The sequence below is a fragment of the Macaca fascicularis genome, chromosome 10 (genome assembly GCF_037993035.2).
Source record: "Macaca fascicularis isolate 582-1 chromosome 10, T2T-MFA8v1.1".
In the NCBI taxonomy this organism is placed as follows: domain Eukaryota; kingdom Metazoa; phylum Chordata; class Mammalia; order Primates; family Cercopithecidae; genus Macaca; species Macaca fascicularis.
Window position 1 is genome coordinate 19,788,005 of NC_088384.1, and position 17,768 is coordinate 19,805,772.

Below are 17,768 nucleotides of genomic sequence, written 5' to 3' on the forward strand. Positions count from 1 at the left end.
AGTTTCCCTCTTGTTGCCCAGGCTGGAGTGCAATGGCTTGATCTTGGCTCACTACTCCTCCACCTCCTGGGTTCAAGCAATTCTTCTGCCTCAGCCTCCCGAGTAGCTGGGATTACAGGCACGCACCACCACACCCATCTAATTTTTGTATTTTTAGTAGAGACAGGATTTTGCCATGCTGGCCAGGCTGGTCTCAAACTCCTGACCTCAGGTGATCCGCTCACCTCAGCCTCCCAAATTGCTGGGATTACAGGCGTGAGCCACTGCGCCCAGCCAATCCTGTCTCTTTATAAAGAAAAAAAAGGGAGAGAGAGAGAGAGAAAGCTCAGAAAGTGTTAAAATACACATATGCCGCTTTGGGAGGCCGAGATGGGTGGATCACGAGGTGAGGAGATCAAGACCATCCTGGCTGACACTGTGAAACCCCGTCTTTACTAAGGATTCAAAAATTAGCCAGGCGTGGTGGCTGGCGCCTGTTGTCCCAGCTACTCAGGAGGCTGAGGCAGGAGAATGGTGTGAACCCGGGAGGCGGAGCTTGCAGTGAGTGGAGATTGCGCCACTGCACTCCAGCCTGGGCGACAGAGTGAGACTCCGTCTCAAAAAAAAAAAAAAAAAAAAAAAAAAAAAAACACACATTACATCCTCGCCCAAGGCTGCAAGGATGGAAATCCAAAGTTCACACTCTGACCTGAAATCTTCAGAGCCGGCAGAACAGATATACTGATCTAAGTAATTCCACTTGTACTCCTCCAGCCGTTCATGGGAGAATTCCACCCAGCAGGAGACGAACTCTGAGTCTGAGTGGGAAGGACAGAGGCTGTAGGTATAGTGGATCTGGGCAGATTCATAAGGATACCTGCAAAATAAGGGCAGGCCCCCAAATTCAAAAGAGTTAGAGACAAATTTCTGCCAATTCTTCTCTATATTTTCTATCTCTATACACTTAGAACCATCCTTGACATTTACCCCTCAACTGTAGTAACCAACTCATCCCAGGGAACGGTACTAGAAATTTCTCAGATCTTCTTAAACTCCTTCCTTCTTCTCTCCTCACAATCTTTATTTGAAATAGGCTTGTTATGAATCATGCTAATCATTGTAAGATGAATCAAATCCCTTCTGGAAACAGGTAAGCTATAACCCTACAATAGCCCTAGAAACAAACAAACAAACAAAAACTCCAAAAGAAAAACCAACCACTGAGCTTCCTCAGTTTATACACATAATTTAGTATGCAGTCATAATTCAGGACAATAACTAAAGACCTTAAATATCCATATACTCACTTGGGAAGGTATCGTGTCACTGTGATCATCTTATCCTTCAGCGTCACTTTGTGGAACGTTCTGCCCATACTCAGCCAATACTGGTCCTCCTCCTCGGGGCGGTTTCGGGACACAAGGCCTAACAGAAAAATAATAATTTCCTCCATCTGTTTGAAGCTCATTCCTATAACAAGCAACTGTTTCTCATCCATATAGATTCAGAAAACGATGTAACACTTTCTCTTGAGGGGCAATTTCATGGAAGAAAGTTATTCTTGGTTCAAAAAACAAAACAAAAAACTCCTGAGGTTGGCAGATTTTTGTTATTAAACCAACCAAGAGCAGATTAGAGCCTGAAGGTGCTGGCTGATAGCACCTAGATGGCAGACTCAAAGCTGAACAACCTGATACCTCATCCTCTGGAGAGGAAAGTTCTGTAAGAGATGACTGTGTTACTAAAATGGAACTGCACTACTCCAGCATTCGAGGTTCTCACTCCAAGGTGGCAGTCAACCTAGCTTTCTGGTCCTAGCTCTCACTACTTCTAAACTGCTATACCAAGTTTCAGTCTAAAAGGACCATTTATTTATTTGCTGCAAATATCTGCTCATGTTGTTTCTTTTCTTTTCTTTTTTTTTTTTTTGAGATGGAGTTTCGCTCTTGTTGCCTAGGCTGGAGTGCGATGGTATGATCTCGACTGACTGCAACCTCCACCTCCTGGGTTCAAGCAGTTCTCCTGTCTCAGCCTCCTGAGTAGTTGGGATTACAGGCAGGCTCTACCATGCCCGGCTAATTTTGTATTTTTAGTAGAGACAGGGTTTCTCTATGTTGGTCAGGCTGGTCTTGAACTCCGGACCTCAGGTGATCCACTCGCCTCGGCCTCCCGAAGTGCTGGGATTACAGGGGTGAGCCACTGCACCCGGCCTGCTCATGTTGTTTCTTTTGCATTCTCTTCCTGGGCCACCACTGAAATCCCAGATCATTTAAAGTCACCATCAAATGCTACTTCTTCCAGAAAGCCGTCAGACCCCATCAGCAGTCTGAATTCTACCTTGTATATAGCTCCTTGTGTGTATGTCTCTCACCCCTTACAAATTAAAAATTCCAGGAGGCCAGGGCTCAAACATTGTTCCTCCTTACATTTTTAGTAGCACCTGATAAAGTGCCATGTGCAGTATTAGCTGAACTGAATTGAATGCAGGAAAGAGGAAAATAATCAGGAATCAAGAAAATGACAAGTGTTCAAGAGAGTAAAATCACGCCTCAAAAGAACAACCAAGCCAAGCCAAGCCAAGATTCCTTTGATCTAGAAATGAAAGGGAGTCCTCTTGAGGCAGGAGAACAGGGTTTGGAGGCAGGGAATTCTAAGGCCAATTCAGGCTGACTTCCTAAAACTAAATCAAAAGAAAAACTCCAATTTTCCACACCTAAGTAACAAAAGAACTGGAGGTTACTCCCTTCGCAAACCACTCCCTGCTTTTTCTGTGAGGCAGATGGAAAACTGAAAGTGTCTCTCTGATTGGTTTGATTTTTACAACCAATCAGACGTTTGTATAGGAGTATAACTTTGAAACTTCACTTCAGCCTCTGATTGGGAGCTTTCCCCAACCAACCAGACTGACTGAGAGCCACTACTTCATTTACATAGGGTATGCACCAAGTAACCAATGGGGAAACTTCCAGAGGGTATTTAAACCCCAGCAAATTCTGTAAAGGAGCCCTTGAGCCCCTATGCTTCAGCCTGCTCCCACACTGTTGAGTGTACTTTCATTTTCAATAAATCTCTGCTTTTGCTGCTTCATTCTTTCCTTGCTTTGTTTGTGCGTTTTGTCCAATTCTTTGTTTGAGGTGCCAAGAACCTAGACACCCTCCACCAGCAACACTCTCATTCAGCTCTGGGACAGTCACACGGTGACAGGCAGCATGGGAGCAGTCAAGAGGAGAGAGGACAGCAGAGGCTGAAATAATATTCACTGTGAATATGGAAATATCCCAGATGGTGCCAAAGGAGCAGCAGGCCAGCTGCATACAAAACAGAAGCGACTCGAGAGACCCCAGGTCCAACCCCAGCACTTTCACTTGCCAGCTTCTATGATCTTGGGCACCAAATCTCACTTTCTACAGCAAGAAAGAGGGCAAGCCCTCATCCAAGCATTCCTTTATTCATGCAACAAACACTCTGCTGGCTATTGGAGAGACAACGTCATGGGGCAAGGTTCATGAGCATCTGACATCGTACCAGACACCCCGATTCTAAATTAGGTGCACCCCAGTTATCCCTGTGTTTATCCTGCATGGTATTTATTCTTCACAGTCTGTGATCAAATATATACTTGTAGTTTATTAGTTTAACATCTGACTCTGCCATAGGCTGCAGACTCTGAGGGGAGGGCTGATGCTATTCTATTCCCTGCTGGAACAGGGCCTGGCTCACACTTAGTATTCAGTAAGTCTCTGATGAACAAGCAGCACAGGCCTGGTTGTGATGGCAACTGTTCCAGTAATTAGGATAACAATGGTACCCTTTCTGTTACTATAGAAATTAGAGAGATTAAATTTATCACAGCAAAAAAATAACCAGAAATGATACAGTCAGGCAAGTAGCCTCTGGCCAACTAACCATCACATGAGGCTCATGGATCAGCCAGGAACAGAACTGGACACAGAGGAACTCAGACCGCTGAGGGACATCCACCAGCTATTCCACAGAACAACAGGTGGGCAGCCTGGAAGGCACCAGTGACATGAAAGGTGAATTCATCCCATTACTCTTGGGATAAAGGACAAAATCCTTCAGATAGACTTGGGTCTCCTGACATCTCTGGCTGGACCTCCAGCTCATTCCTTGTGCTCCATCATATCAGCCTTCTTTTTGGCGTCCAGAAAGTATCTCAATGTTTTCTGCCACACAGCCTTTGCACAAACTGGCCTCTGCCTGGCATGCCCTTCCCTTCTACTCCTGCCCTCCATTTCCAACCTGCTGCTCCTAGTAACTCCTACATGTACTTCGGGTCTAAGCTCAAACCTTACCTCCTCAGGGAAGCTGTCCATGACCCACCAGATAAGATAGGGCCCCATATTAAATGTTCTGACAGCCCCATGACTTCTCCCTCAGCCTTTATCACAACATACAATTATATTTCATAGTTTGACTAATGTTATTTTCCCTGACTGGGCTATAAATCCTCTCCCCAGTCATGCAGAGTAAGTACTTCAAAGACTGTTGTTGAATGAATGTGTGAATAAACGGATTCACATATTTTTTTTTTCTTTTCTTTTTAGAGACAGTCTCCCTATATTGCTTAGGCCGTTCTTGAACTCCTGGGCTCAAGGCATCCTCCTGCCTCAGCCTCCCAACGTGCTAGGATTACACCCAGTCAAATTCATATACTTATTGACCCATACTGTTGCATATTATTGTATGCCAGGCATGCAGTTTCCATTGTGGAGGACAAAAAGATGAACAGATATAGTCTTGGCACTCAAAAAGGTTAACATTCAGTAGGGTCTGGAAGATGAATACAAGGCAACATGTGATAAACATCACAAGGGACATTCAAAGAAAATCTAGGGGGAATCCAAAGCTTTATACATAAACCGCAGGGCCTGGGCTGGATGACCACATGCTCCCGCTAACAGGGCCACAGTTCTCTGATCCTCTGGCCCAAGAAGCTTTCATGGGCAGACAAAGATGATCCAAGGTTATCACTAAGTGATCAGGGGAGGTGGGGGTCTTGTTAGCAATAATGAAGAGACAGGAAACTAAGACAGCTCACTGATTGTTCCAGGAAGTGATTACTGCTTTCTGATTCCAGGCACCTGTACTTAATTCCCTCTGTTAGACTTATTTTAGAGGAGCTCTCCACTGCCTGGCTCTGATTCAACTAGGAACACTGATTCTCTGTCACTTACTAGCCTAATCTGCCCCTCATGGATGACCCATTCTTGCTTCAAGCCACCAAGCTTCAGGGATAGAGACAGATGAAATCAGAATAGGAAAATAAGAACAAAAGTAAACTTCAGGTTTAGGTAACGTTCGACAGTCTGCTGTGTGCCAGGTACTGTACTAGAAACAATTAAATATAGGTTTCTGGGTTTAGAAACTTTGACAGCTCAGTAGTGACTCAGCTGCCTACTATTCCCAGGCTGTCCCATTCCTGAACTTGGTCACATCCACTGCCTTAAAGGGAGAGTTGTAAATTAAAGAGAGCATTTACAATAAATCCATACCTAAAGGAGACTTTATTCCTCACTTAAGTAGAATTTATGAAGAAAACTTTTGTGTCAAAAACAATTACTACTAAATTTATCTATTATCTACCATCTTGAAAACTCACTTCCACATATATAGTAGAAGAGACGAAAATATAAATCCAAGGAGAAAAACTCACCTCGGCTATAGAGTGGGCTACTGCTCAGCGGGGGTGGGACGGCAGGGTTGGGTTTTTGTGCCTTGGGCTGCACTATGATTTGGTAGCCCTGCATGAGACGCTGGCAAATAAACTCTTCAAACACCTGCTGGGCTGTCATCTGCACACCGTCTTCGTCCCTCCTGAAGAAAACAGATGATTGCTCATACAGATGCTTGGCCTGAGACAGTGACACTTAAGACTGCACAGTCTCATCATCTCCTTTGCATCATCCCCTTATAACCATTCTACGGTGCTTCATAAAACTAACAGTTTGAGCTGGGCACAGTGGCTCACATCTGTAATCCTAGCACTCCGGAAGACTGACACGGGCAGATTGCATAAGCCCAGGAATTCAAGACCAGTCTGGGCAACATGGCAAAACCCTGTCTCTACAAAAAAAAAAAAAACAAAAAACAAAAATTAGCCAAGTATGGTGGCATGCACTTGTAGTCTCAGCAGAGGTTGCAGTGAGCCAAGATTGCATCACTGCACTTCAGCCTGGATGACAGTATATAAAAGAGAGATAGAAAGAAAATATAATAGAAAATACGAAAAAAAAACCACCAACAATTTGTAAATCAGTGCTTTGGGGAAAATTAACAGTTCAAAGAGGTGAAAAGAGGCAGGTAACTCAATGCCCAAATGAATAATTTTAGAAAAGAAGATCAGATTTAGTGTGCCCAAAATAATTGCATTAGAAAATATGAGAATAATCAGCGAGGCCAGAAAAAACTGGAGTTAAAAATAAATCAGTCGACAAGGAGAAATAGTTGATGTCAATAGAACTCTGGAGAAATGCACAGTTCTTACATCATAAAATTACCCACAGCCAGCGCAGCAGCTCACGCCTGTAATCCCATCACTTTGGGAGGCCGAGGCGGGTGGATTACCTGAGGTCGGAAGTTTGAGACCAGCCTGGCCAACATGGTGAAACTCCGTCTCTACTAAAAATACAAAAAATTAGCTGGGCATGGTGGCACACACCTATAGTCCCAGCTACTCAGGAGGCTGAGGCATGAGAATCACTTGAACCTGGGAGGCAGAGATTGCAGTGAGGCGAGACTGTGCTACTGCACTCCAGCCTGGGTGACAGAGTAAGACTCTGTCTCCAAAAAAAAAAAAAAAAATTACCCAAATATAAAAAGAGGACACAGGCTTGAAAATTCAGTGTTCAGCCAGGCACAGCGGCTCAAGGTGGTAATCCCAGCACTTTGGGACACAAGAGTTGGGCAGATGGCTTGAGCCCAGGAGTTCAAGACCAACCTGGGCAATATGGTAAAAGAGCGTCTTTATAAAATATACAAAAATTAGCTGGATGTGGTGCTGCCATTCTCAGCTACTCCTAGCTACTTAGGAGGCTGAGGTGGAAAGACTGTTAAAACTCAGGAGATCGAGGTTGCAGTGAGATGTGATCATACCACTGTACTCCAACCTGAGTGACAGAGTGAGACCCTGTCTCAGTTAAAAAAAAAAAAAAGGAAAAAAAAGAAAGATAAAATATAATTCAATGTTTTTTTTAAATTTTTCATTTAATGGCCATGCTAATCTTCTCTATGTCTTTCCAATTTTAATATATGTGTTGCTGAAGTGAGCACAAACTCAGTGTTCTGATGTATGTGTGGGATATATCTGAAACCCTCACAAACCAAGCCAAGTGCCTTTTTCTCTGACACTGACCTGTCGATGTCTGCTTCTGGAAGGAGATCATAACAGCCCTCTGTGTAGTCATTCTGCAGGCCCTGGCGGTCAGGGAAGTAGTCGGTGGTGAGGGGGAGGCACGCCGGAGTAGTGAGAGACTTCCAGTCCACTCCAACTGTGCAACAGAAGCCTGGCACTACAGGGGGAGCAGACAGTGTCAGAACTGCCTCACGTAACAGGGGGAAAAGGTACATGTGGTCACCATGGCAAGTGTGGGATGGGGGGTCAGGGGAGGAAAGGGGAGGGAAGGGTGGGGAAAACAGTTCATGGTGAAAATGATAAAATTGACAGGATTGGGAAGAAAGAGGGTAGGGGAGGGAGAAAGAGAGAGAAACAGAGTTTGTTAGACAATGCAGTGCACATGCTTATCCAGTCCCATCATGCAAATGGGATTCACAGCTGATACTTTTCATTTTCTGCTGATTGTGAGCTACAGCCGCAATGCAGGTGAGATTACTGCAGGGCAGGCAGAATTACATGTCGAAGCACATCAACGTTCCAAGAGCAGGGAGGCCCAAGCGTGAGCCTCTCCCAAGGACTGCAGAGTGGCTGGGTGGGGAAAGGATGGGAGCTCAGCCTGGCTTGGGAGCAAACAGCATACAGTAGCAGAAATAAGGAATACTTCTAGCACTGCAAAAATAAGTAACAGATCCAAAAGGTTGGGAGGAAAAATCGAGTAAGGATATCTGGGAAAGTTAGGAGGCTGGAACTTTAAGAGACAGCATTTAATAATCCAAAAATGAAAGCTGCAGTTAGCAGAGCAGGCCTGACCACACGGATCTGTCCCGAATTGCCTGCTCCTCAGTTAAAGCAGGGTTTCTCAGCCTCGGCAACAACAGAGACTTTGAACCAGATAATTCTTTGTTGTGGGGGCTGTCCTGGGTACTGCAGCAGCATCCTTGGACTCTACTCACTAGATGCCAGTGGCATCCCCTAATTGTGAAAACCAGAAATGTCTGTAGGCATTGACATGTTCCACTGGGGAGGGAAATCCCCCCTGGTTAGGAAAATCCTCCCTGGTTGAGCTTCACTCAGTTAAAATAATAGGGCAGTTACCTCTTTAAGTAATTTAAGTGAAGACTATCTTTTAACTCTCCAAAGAAGGGAGCAATATGAAGTCGAAAAACTCTAAGGCTTTATCTCTGAGTTCTGAATGGGACATTCATACGCCTTATTTTTGTACCATGCTAACAGCTTACAATGTAATGTAGCCCCTGCTGCCTCATCAGCCCTTCCATCAATGAATAACAAAATTTATGTGCTAAGTCGCAGCAGAAAGATGCCCCACATGGCACCACTGACTTGGGGAAGATGATTTAGCCTGCAACAGATCTAACTCATGCTCTACACAGGCCTTATTAACTCATTAATAATTCAGGAATCCAAAACATAGTCCGCAATAGCCTAATTAATCATCTCCATTTTTCTATATGGCAGCCAAGGAGGTAAGCTTGTTTCTACTTCCTGGTTAGAACAGAAGATGAGGACCTGATCAAAGCCCCAGTGGGGAAGCCAGAAACAGAAGACAGTTCGATCTTTATGTCCTCTTAGATCATCCTGGCCCTCATCAGCCTTCTGACCCTCAGGATTATAAAAATCTTGTAGAAATGCTTTCTGCTGGGCACACAACAAGACAGACAGTTCATATACTTAGTTCGAGATCCCATGACGAGAAAGGATGCTGAATGTAAGTCTAAGGGTGTTCTGTCTCTAGGAAAAGAGTGCAGTCTCTTTTCTAACCCCAGTATCTTCTGGTCCTGAAAAGAAGGACTCTGAGGAAGTTCCACACCTCAGAACCACTAAAATAACAATGATGAACACAGGTAACAAACTCCGGTGACACGGTTGTAGAGAAACAGGATCATCTATTCATTGCTGGCAGCTTTTTGGAAAATAGTCAGTCTGCCAGCCATACTTTGGGGAATGTAATCCAAAGACTTTAACCAAAAAATGCTGTTGCACCATGTATTATGTATTATTATTAACTTTTAATTTAATAGAGACAGGGTCTCACTATATTGTCCGGGCTGGTCTCAAACTTCTGGGCTCAAGTGATCCACCCACCTCAGCCTCCCAAAGTGCTGTGATTACTGGCATGAGCCACTGTGCTCAGCTCACCAGGTATTATCATACCTACATTATACGCTGTGGCTAAAAAGCAGAAAGCCATCCAAATGGTCACTAATAAGAAATGATTACTAAAACCAAGATACAGTAATGTGCTTAATGTTGCCATTACAAATGACTGCTAGGAAGGACCTGAACAAATAGGGGAAAAGGATTATTAAGTGGGGACAAAGGCTGGGCGAGGTGGCTCATGTAATCAGAGCACTTTGGGAGGCCAAGGTGGGCGGATCACGAGGTCAGGAGTTCAAGACCAGCCTAACCAACATGGTGAAACCCTGTCTCTACTAAAAACACAAAAGTTAGCCGGGCGTGGTGGTGCACGCCTGTAATCTCAGCTACTCAAGAGGCTGAGGCAGAAGAATCACTTGAACTTGGGAGGCAGATGTTGCAGTGCACCACTGCACTCCAGCCTGGGCAACAGAGCAAGACACTGTCTTAAAAAACAAAAAAACAAAAAAAAACAAAAAAAACAAAAGGTGGGGACAAAAAGACTCAGTGATATATATCCATTGGTCACAGCTAAGTTTATCAAGTGGTAGGATTTTCTCTGCTATTTTATTATTATAGATATTTAGACATTCTCTTACTACATAGCTATTTAAAAAGATGATCAAAAGGAATGCAAATCAGCCAAATATTTCAACTACAGGCAGGCAAATGATTCTAGTAACAGCCTATTACGTCTTTCCAACTTTTTCATGGAGATATCATTAGGCATTTAAGGGTGAAGGCCAGCTCTGGACCAGCATGGGGGCCTTAGAGGGAATCTGCTACCTTTCCCAGGTGCCCCTGAATCACCCTCCAAAACAGGTCATTCATTCACACCCCCCTCACTTTCCATCACAGAGTCCAGAAAGTCCTCCCTCACCACATCACCTTCCCATACCCCCGAGATATATGGACCTCAAGACCATTCACTTCCCACAGGGCTTCCATCTCTTTCCTCATGCTCTGACCACCCCACACTCCCTGTCTACCCCTTTCCCCAGTCAGCTGCCCCCTCTTACTTGGGTCTGGAGAGGTAGAAACACTGTCCTCTAGAGAATCCTTATTCTGGGTCCTAGGATTCATACCTATGGAAAGATAAAAACAGCTTGTCTTAAGAAGGCTCACTCCGCAAAAGCGTTCTGACCAGTTATGGTTGAAAAAGGCCAAAATTGGAGCTAAAAATAAAAATGTGAACCAAGTGCAAATTCTGTGCTGAGTATTTCAAACAGTACAAAATAATCAATCAAAGAAAAATGATCAATCTAAAATTGGGAATGAGCCAGAACTTTACTCTGAGGTACTGGTATCATTCTTTGCTAAAAGACATCACATAAACACGAGCAACCTGCCACTTATTTTAATAAAATGGACACATTTCAAAGTCATTTCAACTAATTAGAGCAATCTTTAGTGAATATAAATGACCTATTTTTACAGTGAGCTCTGATCGTGCCACTGCATTCCAACCTGGGCGACAACAGAGTGAGAGAGACCCTGTCTCTAAAAATATATATAAAATAAAACAAAATGACCTATTTAAATTTAATCCACTCATCAGCCATCCTTATCTTCTGGAATTTTCTTCCCCAAATCATAGCTTTCTAAAATATGACACAGGACATCAAAACTCACTACTTTAACATAAAAACAATGATTTTACCTATAAATGGGCTGAAAGGAAACACCGGAAGATTCTTTGAAATGCAATTTATTGACTATCGAGTAACACAATTAATTTTAAAGCACATCTATCAGTACTTACATGTCCCTTTCAAAACATTTATTTACTAGAAAATTATGATGCCATAAAAAGAACTGAGGTTAAGCATGGTGGCTAACAAGGCCAGGAGTTCAAGGCTGTGGCAAGCTATAATCACTCCACTGCTCTCCAGCCTGGGTGATAGAGTGAGACTCCATCTCTACTTAAGATACATAAAAATATTTTTTAAAAAGGACTGGAAACTTTGGGAGGCCGAGACGGGCGGATCACGAGGTCAGGAGATCGAGACCATCCTGGCTAAAACGGTGAAACCCCGTCTTTACTAAAAAATACAAAAAACTAGCCAGGCGAGGTGGCGGGCACCTGTAGTCCCAGCTACTCGGGAGGCTGAGGCAGGAGAATGGCGTAAACCCGGGAGGCGGAGCTTGCAGTGAGCTGAGATCCGGCCACTGCACTCCAGCCTGGGCCACAGAGCGAGACTCCGTCTCAAAAAAAAAAAAAAAAAAAAAAAAGGACTGGAAAGATGCTTACTAAACGTTCAACAGTGGCTAACTGAGAAGAAAGCTGGAGGAAGGGATAGGAGGCAAATACTTCTGGGTCATTTGAATATTTTATAACAAGAACAAGTATTTATAAATTTCTTGTGAAAGCTTTGAAAAAACAATCTACAACATGAGAGAAAGCACTTGCAAATCATGTATCTGGCAAAGGACTTGCATCCAGAAGACATAGGGAACTCTCAAATTCAAAAGCAAGAAAACAAACAACCCAATGAGAAAAGGACAAATGACATATGCAAAAGGAACATAAGTATATTAAAAGATGCTTAACTCAGTAGTCATTAAGGAAACAGCAAATTAAAAGCACAGGGATTAGCCAGGCATGGTGGCATGCGCCTGTGTTCGCAGCCACTCCGGGAGGCTAAGGCAGGAGGATTGCTTGTGCCCAGAAGTCCAAGGTTGCAGTGAGCTGTGACTGTGCCACTGCACTCCTGCCTGGATGAAAGCGCAAGACCCCGCCTCAAAACAAACAAACACAAAAAGTGCAGTAAGATACCACTACATGCCTATTTGAATGATGAAAATGACTGGACATACCAAGTGCTGACAAGGATATGGAACAACTGAAAGCCTTATACATTGCTGACAGCAAAGGAACTGGCACACCACTTTTGAAAACAGTAGATTTACCATTTGACCCAGCAATCTACTCCTAAAAATTTATACAAGAAAAATGAAAACTTAAGTTCATACAAAACCTTTGTTCATATAAAAACATGTAAACATTTATAGAAGTCTTATTCATAGTCGCCAAAACCTGGAAACAGCCCAATTATCTTTCAACTGGGGGAAGGATAAACAAATTGCAGCTCATCTATACAATAGCATACTACCCAGCAATAAAAAGGAGGCAACTACTGACACGTGACAACGTGGATGAATCTCTCAAATGCAATATGGTGACTGAAATAAGCCAGACTCAAAAAACTACATACTGTATGATTCCATGTACGTTACATGCTGGGAAAGGCAAAACCAGAAGGACAGAGAACAGATCAGTGGTTGCCAGAGGACAGGCAGAGAGACTGAGTACAAAGCAATAGCACAACGGAATTTTGGGAGGTGATGGAAATTTTCTTATCTTGATGTGTTTGTTGGTAGGTATACAACTCTATCCGTTTGTCAAAATTCACAGAACTGTACACTAAATACAGTACATTTTACTGGACATAAATTTTAAAACATATATATATTTTTTAATTTAAAAAGATGGGCTGAGCATGGTGGCTCACGTCTGTAATCCCAGCACTTTGGGAGGCCAAGGTGGGGGGATCACTGAAGGTCAGAAGTTCGAGACCGGCCTGGCCAACATGGTGAAACCTCATCTCTACTAAAAATACAAAAATTAGCTGGGCGTGGTGGTGGGTGCCTGTAATCTCAGCTACTCGGGAGGCTGAGGTAGGAGAAGCACTTGAACCTGGAAGGCTGAGGTTGCAGTGAGCCGAGATCACGTTGCTGCACTCCAGCCTGGGCCACAGAGCAAGACTCTGTCTGGAAAAAAGTAAAAATAAAAATAAAAATAAAGATGACACCACCTAGCCAAAACAATTTTAGGACTTTTCTTTTGGAAATGCTTGGAGCAGATTTTTTAAAATTACTAGTCATTATACTAGAAGATACAATGTATTAAGTCAGACAAATACAGTATTTCATTTCATTCAAACCCACACCAAGAGTAGATATGAGGTAGGTATGATCCTTTTCCACAGATAAAGAAACTGAGGCACAGAGAAGTTAAGCAACTTACTGAAGATCTCACAGTAAGTAGGTGGAACCTGCATTTAGATTCTTTCTGCTCAACTTTACAGATGCTCTATTTCTTGACTATCCATCTGGGGCACCAATTTTTAGCTGCTGAAATGTTATCTGTTCTTTGTCAATAGCCAAAAGCCACTTGGAGCTAAATTTTCTGGGGAAAAAAAAAAAAAAAAAAACACTTGGCTGACAACTTTCATTTTCATGCAAATATAAAGCATGATTATAAAGAAGCAACGAGGTGGATTTTCTTATTCAGCTTGAGAAGTGGTATGAAGGCAAACTGGCATTTGCAAAACACTCTGAGCAATAAGAGAATTGTTACTATATCACCTCCCAGGTTTGGCTGCCAAGTTTGCTCATTTGATCACCTGTTTTTGTTTTTAAAGAAAACCTGTTCTAGACGTGGTCTGCAAGACAACTCAAATTCTTACACTAATAAACAGTTCAAAAGAAAAGAAAAGAAAAAAAAAGGAATAGTTCAACTTATCAGAGCAGCTTTGAATCCTAGGCCAAAAGTAGATCTGTGCCATCTCTGGTGGACACACCTACCTACCTAACTACACACACACACAGACACACACACACACACACACACGTACACACACACTCCGAAAAAGCAAATATTTTAAGGACTTCCAGGAAGCTATTATACGTATAAACAAATATTTTAAGGATTTCCAGGAAGCTACTCACACACAGTTTCCTTGCAATTCAAGCCCAACACAGTGCCTTTCCCACTGGCTCTTTGAGATCTTATTTTCAGTCATACAGACTTGCTGTTGGCATATGAAGAGCCCCACCACCCTGCAATGATGGAGGTGAAACCTCATGCTCAGCCAGCTCTGTTCCAACCCAACATTTGGGAATGAAGTCTCACACTCAAAAGTTCAAAGCCAGACATACCACTTGGGGAGCCAAGGCTGGTAAGAGTCATCTCAGCTCTGTCTCTTTTGACATCTGTTCAGAATTGTGAATGTGTTCTTTGGTTGAAAACCTCAAGGTCAAAAAGGTTACTCAGTGTGGAGCCTCTAGGGCCAGTTCCAAGCCCACATCGAGAAGCCTATGCCTGGGGCGAGTGGTTTCTCTTCTCTGGGCTACAGAGGCGGCAATTACCCATAAAAAAAACTGACCTGGCCTGGAGAAATGACGGAGGTCCTTCCATCCAGTCTCAGTGTGCTATGAGTTACTTTTACTTTGGCTCTCAGGCCAAATACACTGCATCCACCTAATATTCAACACAAATATCAAGTTGCAGATTCTAAGTCTCAACACTAAAGAGAAAGAAAACATGGCATCCACTTACTTGCTTTTTCAATCTACCTCCAATAAAGGAAGACATTTACTAGCAAGCCTTCTAAAATGGTGCCCAGTTAAAGATACAGAGGGATAAAAACTGTCTGCCCAGTCACACCAACTGCCCTGTCTCTGCTGGGCAGCAGGGTGAAAAATAATTGAAGACTGCAGCTACCAGGTCCCCACTAACAACGCTTCAAATGAAATTCTACAGGGCTGGGAGGGAAACCCACAGAGATGTTACTCCTGTGAATCATGATTCACATATGAATCACGTCCAAATGCAGGAGAAAGACTGAGTCACGCTTGAGAGACTGCAGATGGTGCAAACCATCAAGCCTGGAGAGGTGAAGGTACGGTCACAGATAAGGTTTCCCTGTTTGGATTTTTCTCTGATTTTTTTTTTCCCCCTGGGATGGAGTCTCACTCTTGTCACCCAGGCTGAGTACAGTGGCATGATCTTGGCTCACTGCAACCTCCACCTCCCGGGTTCTAGCGATTCTCCTGCCTCAGTCTCCCAAGTAGCTGGGCTTACACGCGCCCGCCAGCACGCCCAGCTAATTTTTGTATTTTTAATAGAGGCAGGGTTTCACCATGTTGGTCAGGCTGGTCTTGAACTCCTGACTTCAAGTGATCCACCCACCTCGGCCTCTCAAAAGTGCTGGGATAACATGCGTGAGCCACCGCGCCAGTCTTCTCTGATTTTTTAATGAATGAAATGTTAACCAGTTGTGAATTCAGACCCTACCTTGTTCCAAAACAAGGACTCAATGTGGTAATCTAGCCCGTAATGTACCCAACCTACTTTTGATCTGGACAACCGTTCTGTGGGACAGGCAGTCAGGAAGGGGAGGATCTTTATGTCCAATACACAGATGAAGAACCTGAGCCTCAGCTCGAAAGCCCAGTGAGGAGCAGGGGGAATTCTGATCCTGGTTGTTTTCATCACAGCACACTCTCTCATCTAGCACATCCTCATTTAGCAGAGATCACATGTTCAAACCACACTGTATTACTGAAACCATTCACAGTCCAACTCCCCACAAGAGGGCTTTCCTTTCATTGTTGTTACCCCACATGGGAATTGCTTGAAAGAGAATCCCAAGTGCATGAGGAGCCAGAGCTCCCTGAGGTCGGCAGAGTCAGTGTTTTAATAGTTTTTGTTTCTTCTCAGGCCTTAGCACAGTGCCTAGAGTTCAATACACATTTCTGGAATGGGTAAGAGTTTAGTGAGTTTGAGGAAAGCAAAACATATTCCATGAAAATTGTGGATGGCTTGAAAGGAAAGTCACTTACAAACCAAGCAAGGAGAAAAAGACTACCAAAGTCTTTGAAAAAAAGGAATCTAGTTAACTGTTCAGAAAGGTTATAAGAAAGAAAAGCATTAGAGAAAAATTAAATCATGCTTCAGTAGAGACAAAGCTAACCTCAGAAGATTTTTAGCATTCATTCAACTACCTATTATGTGCCAAGAACTGGTTTTTTTTTTTTTGAGATGGAGTTTTGCTCTTGTTGCCTGGGCTGGAGTGCAATGGCACAATCTCGGCTCACCACAACCTCTGCCTCCCGGGTTCAAAGTGATTCTCCTGCCTTAGCCTCATAAGTAGCTGGGATTACAGGCATGTGCCACCACGCCCAGCTAATTTTGTATTTTTAGTAGAGACGGGTTTCTCCATGTTGGTTAGGCTGGTCTCAAACTCCCGACCTCAGGTGATCCGCCCGCCCTCGGCCTCCCAAAATGCTGGGATTACAGGCGTGAGCCACTGCGCCCGGCCACCAGGAGCTGTTTTTAGCTCTGGGAATACAGTCATGAACAAAACAAAAATGCTGATAGTCATGGAACTTACAATAAAAAAATTACAAAATTTAAAAATCTAGTATGCCAGGTGGCACAATGGAGAAATATGAGGTAGAGAAGATGGTTAGGGAGTACTGAGGTAAAATATGGCAGTTCAGGCAAGACCTAAAGGAAGTGAGAGAGCCAGCTGTGGGTAGGGTGGCTACATCATTTATCATTCAATACGGGACACCTCTGAGACTGGAAGGGGACACTATTAATAGTCATCTGGGTCAACAAATTCAAACCAGGCCTGTTCTGGGCAAATGCAGACATATAGACCCTAGCCATGATGCTCTCTGGAATAAGGGCACAGCGAGGGGAGAACAAGAGGAAGGACCTGAGATTCAGAGTGAGCCTGATCTCTCTGGGGAACCTCCAAAGTGAAGTGAGAGGGAGAAAGCAGGAGATGAGGACTGAGTGTAACAAGCAGCCACATGACATGAGGGGTCTATCCGCCACCATAATGCCTTGGCTTTTACTCCAAGTGAGTTAAGCCCTTGGAAAATTTTGTACAGAAAAGTTCATAATCCAAATTCTATTTTAGAAAGGTCACTCTGATTTGTTGTGTTGAAAATAAACGATATGGAAGGGCAAGGGAGGAAGCCAAGACCAGGTAACAGGCTACCACATCCAGGCAAAAGATGATGGCACCTTACGCCAGGCTGAGACTGATGGAAGTAAGACTATGGATATATCCTGAAGATCTGACATTAATTGGTTGGTTTTGCATATGGTTATAACCAATTAATGTGCGATATATGGTTATTAAAATTTGAATAATTTTATCTAATTTCGTTCAGTGGCTCATTAACATAATTGATCAGGTGGCATAAGGTCAAAGATGGGAGTCCAGTTCCCATGTGGCTATAGATCACCTCTTGATGACCACTAACCCCTTTGAAAACACATGCTATTGGTTATATAAGGGGACTGGGAAAGGGAAAAGATGACCCCACTTCACAGTATCACTCTGACTAAAAAACAACCCCAGGAGCCCCCACCATCTATGAGACGCCAAACATTCAGGGCATATATACACACACACACACACACACACACACACACACACACACACACATAATTAAGCCAGGTGTGGTGGTATGTGCC

At 43.5% G+C, this 17,768-nt stretch overlaps 1 protein-coding gene and 1 pseudogene across 47 annotated transcripts in view; both read right to left on the bottom strand.

Annotated features, from left to right (window-relative positions):
* The window catches only part of DEPDC5 (DEP domain containing 5, GATOR1 subcomplex subunit), a 166,778-nt gene that overhangs the window by 75,383 nt on the left and 73,627 nt on the right, over window positions 1-17,768 (bottom strand). For 30 of the 47 annotated variants that reach the window (XR_010578372.2, XR_010578375.1, XR_010578374.1 and 27 more), the window contains 5 exons: window positions 10,510-10,575; window positions 7,355-7,538; window positions 5,657-5,817; window positions 1,287-1,404; window positions 689-856 (listed from right to left, as the gene is read on the bottom strand). Coding sequence is in view for 41 of the 47 variants with exons in the window: in XM_074003904.1 (XP_073860005.1) it covers window positions 689-856; window positions 1,287-1,404; window positions 5,657-5,817; window positions 7,355-7,538; window positions 10,510-10,575 (697 nt within the window). In the remaining 6 variants the exon portion in view is untranslated. Of the gene's footprint in view, window positions 1-688; window positions 857-1,286; window positions 1,405-5,656; window positions 5,818-7,354; window positions 7,539-10,509; window positions 10,576-13,517; window positions 13,675-17,768 lie in introns of those variants that run through there. The other 17 variants (XM_074003906.1, XM_074003905.1, XM_074003916.1 and 14 more) reach the window with 3 other exon arrangements.
* Window positions 7,172-7,272, bottom strand: LOC123567331 (U6 spliceosomal RNA; annotated as a pseudogene).